This window comes from Aplysia californica, unplaced genomic scaffold (assembly GCF_000002075.1).
Source record: "Aplysia californica isolate F4 #8 unplaced genomic scaffold, AplCal3.0 scaffold00224, whole genome shotgun sequence".
NCBI classification, from domain to species: domain Eukaryota; kingdom Metazoa; phylum Mollusca; class Gastropoda; order Aplysiida; family Aplysiidae; genus Aplysia; species Aplysia californica.
The window spans coordinates 788,067-796,147 of NW_004797494.1; the positions used below are offsets into that span (position 1 = coordinate 788,067).

General features: G+C 39.1%; 1 protein-coding gene across 2 annotated transcripts in view; it reads left to right on the forward strand.

Moving 5' to 3' along the window:
• Window positions 1-8,081, forward strand: part of LOC101847498 (mannosylglucosyl-3-phosphoglycerate phosphatase) — a 20,412-nt gene that overhangs the window by 9,747 nt on the left and 2,584 nt on the right. For both annotated transcript variants that reach the window (XM_005099744.3, XM_035970130.1), the window contains exons 7-12: window positions 249-417; window positions 1,113-1,208; window positions 1,725-1,892; window positions 2,728-2,900; window positions 4,664-4,741; window positions 7,269-7,393. In XM_005099744.3, coding sequence (XP_005099801.1) covers window positions 249-417; window positions 1,113-1,208; window positions 1,725-1,892; window positions 2,728-2,900; window positions 4,664-4,741; window positions 7,269-7,393 — 809 coding nt within the window. The remainder of the gene's footprint in view (window positions 1-248; window positions 418-1,112; window positions 1,209-1,724; window positions 1,893-2,727; window positions 2,901-4,663; window positions 4,742-7,268; window positions 7,394-8,081) is intronic.

The window sequence follows — 8,081 nt, forward strand, 5'->3', positions numbered from 1 at the left end:
TCCAAGATATATGGATAATTTTTTCATCAAAAACAAGGCAAATGAACAGGCTTTAAGGTGGTACCAATAACTCCATATATGTCCCAAAATTGACGAGCGCCTGATGTCACCTCGCCACCTCACATATGTTTTGTTTGTGATTTTTGTTCCGGCCGAAGGGGCTAGAGCCCAAATGGCCGCTGGATCGGAAAAGTAGAGTAAGTAAAGTAAAGTGGTTTTTTTTTGTTTTGTTTTTTTGCACCTCCTAGGTGAAGAATAAATACATCATCAAGAGTGGCACGGACTTCCGCAACATGAGCAAGGTGACCTTGACCCAGAACAACAACAAGGGCTGGGAGGTGGAGGTGGAACAGGTGGACCTGGACTCCAGCATTGCGGAAGATCCAGACATGAGGGCCATCGTGCAGGAGAGGCTAGGTATGTGTGTAAGTGTGATTTGTTGGCTTATTTCAGGAAAAGTAATCGAGTACCTATTTGAATTTGAAGAAGAGAACAACGGCAGGCTGAGGAGTGAGCCATGGACTGTCGAAGACCTGCCTCGTGTGTCGTGAGTGGCAGTCGAGGGGCAAGAGCACTGTCACTTGTCAGAGTAAGTTGGTCAACGTACGGTGCTAGATAGGGGCAGTAGAGTAGGCTGTCGCGTGAAGTGTGAATTTGTGACTTGTCGATGGACATCCTGCAGTTGAAGATTGCTACAAGAGATGGGTGTTTAGCCTATATTTAATAATGATAATAGATAGCATTTGTATAGCGCATATCCCCGCTCAACAGCAGGCTCTATGCGCTTTACACTATATTATTCATGACATCAGCATTTATTTAAACTACAGTATGTCTGCCGTCATATTTTAAGAATTCAAAATTTCCTGTCAACTGAAAATGTTTTGTGTGTCCTGCGCACTCATATGACCGTATGCAGTTGCGAGCGCCGTAAAACATTTACCGAAAAAAAGAAAAGAAAACAAAAAGTGGGATCTTTCGTGAAGCCTGTAGTAATGCTGTGGACTTATGTCCTTGAAATGTTTTCTGTGGGTAGAAAGTATCTTAAAGATGCCTCTTTTTCAGACTTGTCCGATCATTATGACCCACATTTTTGTCCATCTCTCATTCAGTGAGTGTGGAGGAAAAGATGGATGAATATCTTGGCTGGATGAACGTGGAGATGGACGGCAGGTTCTCAGCTATCCGCACAGGGGAAACAAACCTTGGTGAGTAGATTGTGGAGAATGTCATTTCTCCGTTTGCCAGAAATTTTGTGACTAAATGTTCCTACTTTTGTTATTTTTGTGATTGTTTTTTCTCAAGGACATTATGTGGTTAACTGGCTGTTGCTCTCGTACTGTTTGCTCCTTCTTTCCTATTAAACATCTCCAATCCCCACTCTGACTCCAATGTGCGTGAAAATTTTGTTTTCATGTAAGTCTCTTGAATGGATCCTCTCGTCCAATTAATTGACTGGTCATCTGAATTTTGTTGGTTCGGATCTATTACGCCAGCTGATGTCAGTATGGTATAAAACATTTATTACACTCGTTATGGTGGCAGATCATGGTTCATCCTACTTGTGAAGTTGCCAGTTGTAATCACTCGTTGAAATTTGTGATTACAACTTGGCAATTTCTCTCATAGGATAAATCATGATCTACCACCACAACTCATGTAATAAATTATTTATCTGAAACACGAACATAATATTATGTATAATACTTTTTTCTTTTCCTCAGGCAATTTCATCTCGGATATTATCCTAACAGCCACCAAGTCTGACTGTGCTCTCCTCAACTCCGGAACCTTCCGGTCCGACCGGGTCCACCCCAAGGGAGAGTTCACCATCAGAGATCTGCTCACCATTCTACCGTTGATGGATTCCCTGGTGGTCATCAAAGTGTCAGGTCTGAGTTTGTTTGTTTTAGTAAGGTTTTTACAGCGCTCACAACTGCTTAAGGTAGTAATATGAACGCCAAGGGGTGGATGTCAACAGAGAAGTCCAAACGAAGAATCAGGAAAAATGATTTTCTTAAACAAATGGATGTCTTGGATGGTATCAGTATTTAGTTTTAGTAAGGTTTTTATGGCGCTCGCAACTGCATAAGGGCATAATATGAGCGCCAAGAGGTGGATGTCAACAAGAAGTCCAAACAGATAATCGGGCTTTCTCTGCTCACCTCTCTAGCCTCAACAGCACAAAGTCTGCTTGGACTATCTAGGCATCCCAGAAATAGTGGATCACAAGAGAGGGACAAACATACAAAAGAGGTAGAAAAAAAAGGACGATAGTAAGGATGAGGGAAGAAAAAGCAGCAGTTCTCCCTATGTTGTTCCAGCACAGTATGGGCACGATATGGGTAAATCAGCCCATAAAGTACAATTTTACTGTGCAGAAGAATATGTTAATATCCCCCCCCTTGGGAATGGCCTAAAGACACTTCAGTCAGTAGCACTGCCTTGGGGGGGGGGGTTGGTCTGAGTTTGAATCGCTGGATGATAATTTTTATGTTTTAATTTGCCCTTAAGACCATCTGTCAAAGACAATCATCTGTACAAAAGAGACCACTTTCCTCTTCAGGAATAGAATATGTGAATATTTAGCTCAAATTAAAAAAAAAAAAAAATCCAGGATTACAACGTATGTGAATATTTGATGCAAATCATGTTTTTTCTAAATTAAATTCAGAATAACAGTGTGTGTAAATATTTGACCCAAGTCATTATTTTTTTCAACTTCAGGGTTACAGCTCCTGAATGCTCTGGAGAATGGGGTGAGTAAGTACCCCGTGAAAGAGGGGCGTTTCCCGCAGGTGGCAGGCATCGCGTTTGGCTTCAACCCCACCCACCCGCCGGGCCAGAGAGTTGCTCACGAACTGGTGCAAGTTCAAGGTCACTATATCGACCCCGAGAAAGTAAGGAGTTGCTATGTATGTGCCGTTGAGTTTTTTTTTTTTTTTTTTTTTTTGACCTTGTACGTTAGGAGGGGAAGAAGGGGTGAGGGTAATGTAAAGTTGTTCCTTTCCAGATAACGTTTTCAGGAGGCTTCTCCTTAAATCTGTGTTTAAAAAAGTCATTATTGTCTGCAGCTTATATTGAATAGATATTTTGAGGTTTTAAAGCAACTGGGAGATGATTGTGTCACGACCTGATGGAATCGGGCGCTCGTCAATTTTTGGGCCTGTGGAGTTATTGGTATCATCTTTAAGCTTGTTTAGTTGTCTTGCTATCAGTGAAAAAAATGACCATCTATCTTGAATAGAAGTCAAGATATTTGAGATTAAAGGTGGGATGGCCTGGTTTCAAAGGTAGTATTAACGATAAAATGGCCGCCAAAGTTTGATTATTTCCATAGCTTGATAGTCAGTGGAAAATGACAACTCACTTGTTGTGCCTATAATCAATGTTTTTTCAGTAAAAATCCACCCAGAAATTTATTCTTTATTGGACAAAAATGGTGTAAAACCCAAAAACCAAAAATTCAATAAAAATTGCCAAACTTGCAGAAAAGTGCCAGTTTCTTTAATTTCATTATTTTAACGAGCGCCTGATCTCATCGCGATGCCTCACAGTTACAATTTTGTTAACTCTGTAGGGCCGTATCGGACACATTTGTCTGACCAGAAACGGAACAAAGGCAGTGTTGAAGCTCATTTTGAACCTACATACACAAACCAGAAACGCCAGATTGAACATTTCATAGTCTACCTGTTTTTAAAAATTTTTTAAGGCTCTAAAATAAGATAATATAATGAGAAAATATGTATGGATAATGAAGTTAAGCTTCTTCAGACGTTGGAATGACCAGAATTTGTGTCTTCAATGAGTTAAAAACTTTTGTGTCACCTCTTCTCTTGTATACAAAATGTCTGGCTTGTGGAAATAAAGAGGCCCATTGTGGATTTTTTTTTAGGAAGCCCATTGTTGATTTTTTTTCTTAGTGGAGAGGATGTAGCAAGTTTGCATCAGTGCCAACATAAAGAAATTTTTGTTATGTCCCTTGGTTGAATCTTTGTAGGTAATGTATTCTTATTGAAACTATGTTTTCTTAGTGGATAAAGTACTTTATATTGGTCTGTAAGTGGGTGGTTGGTGGGGGCTCTGGTGTGGTTTGCTTCTTCTTTCCTAACAAACCTCTATCGTCCTTATCTCCCCTCCTTCTTTTTTTGTGTTTGTTTCTCTCTTGTAACACCTCTAATCTTCAGCACTTTATGACCTTTTTGTGTTGCAAGTGCCGTAAAACTCTTACTAAAACTAAAACATTGATCAGTATCAGCTTGTACCACCCAGGGAACATTAACATGTTCTTATGCACAGTAGAATTGTAAATGGACTGATTCTTCAATGTCAAACTCATGAGTCATAACTGTGCATGAACTGCATACAGGGAACTGCTGCTTTTTTCCCCTCTAATCCTTACTATCGTCATTTTTCCTCTACTTCTTTTGTATGTTTGTCACTTTCTAGTGACCCGCTATTTCTGGGGTGCCTTGATAGTCGAAGCAGATTTTGTGCTGTTGAAACTAGAGAGGTGAGCAGAGTAAGCCTGATTCCCTGTTTGGACTTCTCTGTTGACATCCACCCCTTGGCGCTCATATGACCTTCTGCAGTTGGGAGTGCCGTAAAGACTCTCCTAAAACTCAAAAACTAAACTTTCACATTGTCTGTAAATCTTCAGGAATACCGTTTGGCCACCAAAGAGTATCTTGCACTGGGGAAAGACGGCTATGGCGCCTTCAAAGAGTGTGAGATACTGGTAGGTATCTGGTTTTTATGCCTTGACTTTGACACAGTATCGCTAGTCCTTTAGCAAGATTGACAGTTAAGGGTCGGAAAAAATATAGGTCTTCTTTAGGCCATTCCCAAAAGGGGGATCTTAACCTGTTCTTATGCACAGTAGAATTGTAAATGGGCTGATTTATCAATGTTATGCTCATACTGTGCCGGATCAACAAAGGGGGAACTGCTGCTTATTCTTTCCTCATCCTTACTATCGTCATTTTTTCTCTACTGCTTTTGTATGTTTGTCACTCTCTTGGGAACTGCTATTTCCGGGGTGCCTTGATGGCCGAAGCAGACTTTGTGCTGTTGAGGCTAGAGAGGTGAGCAGAGTAAGCCTGATTCCCTGTTTAAACTTCTCTGTTGACATCCACCCCTTGGCGCTCATATGACCTTATGCAGTTTCGAGTGCCGTAAGACCTTACTAAAATTAAAATATAGGTATATAATTATTTCACAGTATAATGTACAGTATTCCTTATCATATTTTTTACAGTACAACATAGCAGTGTATTATTTTTTCCCCCTTTAAGCTACTAGCCTGTGATGCTTTTCAATTTTATTCATTGCTTTCTTTTTTTGTCCAAATATTTCAATATTTCAACGATTTTACCAGCATTTTTTCTGTGCATTGAGCTTTTGGATTCTTTCCTCTGAATTTGAGAAACTGAATGCTTTCCTTGACTTTGTTTCTTTCATCGTTTTTAATCATCTTCTTTTTCCGTACTTCATGTGCATTTTCCATTTTTCTGAACACAGTAAAAAAAAAAAAAAAGTTCTTAACTTTGACCTTGTGTTTTGAAAGTGACCTGACTTAATCCACTGTTATGTTGGTTTGTGCACCTTTAACACCCCCCCCCCCCCCAAACCATTTCCAACCTAATGAAAACTCTTTCAAAATCCCGGTAAACCTTAAAATAACTCTTTTAAAAATTTGAATGAGAAAAATCCAAATCTAGGTAATCTGTCTAAGTTGTCACAGGGGCATTTTCATGGGTCAAAATTGGTCCGTCCTATAAAGGGAAGTTCTATGCTTTTTAACGCAGAAAGAAGGCGTGACTGATAGTCGTAAGGAAGCGTCATGTCTAACGCATGGCTAATTTTATGGTATTGTTTCATGTAGACTCTTTCCACCTTTCTGGTCACTTGCTCTTGTAAAGAAGAACACAACTGTCAATTAGTAAGTAAGTAAGTAAGTAAGTAAGTAAGTAAGTAAGTAAGTAAGTAAGTAAGTTTATTCAGTGTTTAAGGCCATTGGCCCACATCACATCACACAAAACATTCATTTGATAAGTAAAGTTTCCACAATGAATAAGTACAGGTTGTGCACATATCTCTTATCATGGGTCAAACATTGCATATTTCTGTCACTGGGCCGAGTCAGGCTGGGAGGGATTAACAATTTCCTTTGATGGGCAAAGTGTGAACAATAAAAAATAAAGTGAAATTCATCTTCAATTTCATGAGAGTTACACCTCTCACATACGGGCGGATTAATAATTTCCACCGATAGAGATTGTTATTTAATGGAAGGCTTTGGGTTTTTAACAAACTGTCTGTTAAAATTTTACCAAAACTGGAGCCAAAATACTCTTTGATATACATATACAGTTGAACTTGCTTTAATGGCCCTTTGTTCAAGACAGTCACCTGTAGAAACAATCGCATCCCACTTTCCTTGTGTTTTTTTTCTTCTATTACACTGATACTGCCCCGACACCCCCCCCCCCCAGGCAGTGCTACTGACTGAAGTATCTCTAGGCCATTCCCAAAGGGGGGATATTAATGTGTTCGTATGCACAGTAGAATTGTAAATGGGCTGACTTATCAATGTCATGCTCATACTGTGCCGAAACAACATAGGGGGAACTGCTGCTTTTTCTTTCCTCATCCTTATTATCATCATTTTTTCTCTACTTCTTTTATATGTTTGTCACTCTCTTGTAAACCTCTATTTCCGGGGTGCCTAGATAGTCGAAGCAGAATTTGTGCTGTTGAGGCAAGAGAGGTGAGCAGAGTAAGCCTGATTCCCCGTTTGGACTTCTCTGTTGACATCCATCCCTTGGCGCTAATATGGCCGTATGCAGTTGCGAGCACCGTAAAACCTTACTAAAACTAATTACTGCACTGATACCATCCAAGACATTCGTTTGTTTAAGACAAATCATTTTTCTTCTCAACAACGGTTGGCCATCAATTTCATCAGCTGTAATCTAAGAAATTATTTTCTGTCTCTGCATGTGTCTGTTTGATTGCAATGGTTTTGATATTTAACACTTTGCCATCTTATTGTGGTGAAAATTCCTAAAAACTTGGTGGTAAACATGGCCAATTAGCGAGATGAGGCGGCAAAGTGTGAAGCAGATGGTTGCTTCAATGACTGATGTTGTTCCTTTTCTACAATTTTTCTCTGTTTCCCTTTTTCTCTCTTTCCCTTTTCCCTCAAATTTTTGTCTCCTTCTCTCCTCTTCGCCTTGCGTGTGATTTCCCTCCCCGGCTAACAGGAGAGTGCGGAGCAGTGTGCAGCACTCTCGACCATGGTGCAGAACCATTTTGAGTCCGTCCAGATTTATCTCGGAAAGAAGGCGTGCCGATCTGGGCACAGGCAGAGTTTAGTACCCCTCACAAAGTAAGAGATTTGTCGGTTTGTTCCTAAAATTTTGCCTGATCTCTTTTGCTAATTTTGCTTGAATTAAGAAAGATATGTTTCTAATTTAAAAAAGAAAAAGAATGTTGTAGATAATTTTTTTATTTAGCCATATCTGCTATTTGTGATTCGCCTTTTGTGTTTTTGCTTCAGATTCTTTTTGGAAATACAAGATTACTTTCCTTGAATTTGAAAGCTTGAGAATCTTCTCTTTTAAAGAATGTATATATATGTATGTCATAAATAGTTGTTGATTCTCTTCTGTTTCTTTTTGGAATGAAGTTCCTCTTGAACTTTTCATGAGAGAAATTTCCGTTGTTCTTTCAAAGTGAACTTTCTTATTTCATAAGGAAGTGGCTTATAACCTTTTCCAGATCAAAGGTTTTTTTTTGGATTTTACTAGAGATAAGGTCTTGTGATATTTTTAGAGAACACTCACTCCCACATTTTTTTAAAAGACCTGTTTCTCTTGAATTTTGTTGTGAGTTGAGATTTAAAAAACATCGCTATGTCTTGATTTAAAAGGGAAACGTTTTTGGTTTTTTTATCTGAGGGCGATATAAATACTTCTGATAACATCAAACTGAAATGAAAGTGATTTGAAAAAAAAAAAGAATGTTTCTGATGAAATTTGTAAACAGAAGTCTCTCTTTCTCTTTCTCTCTCTCTC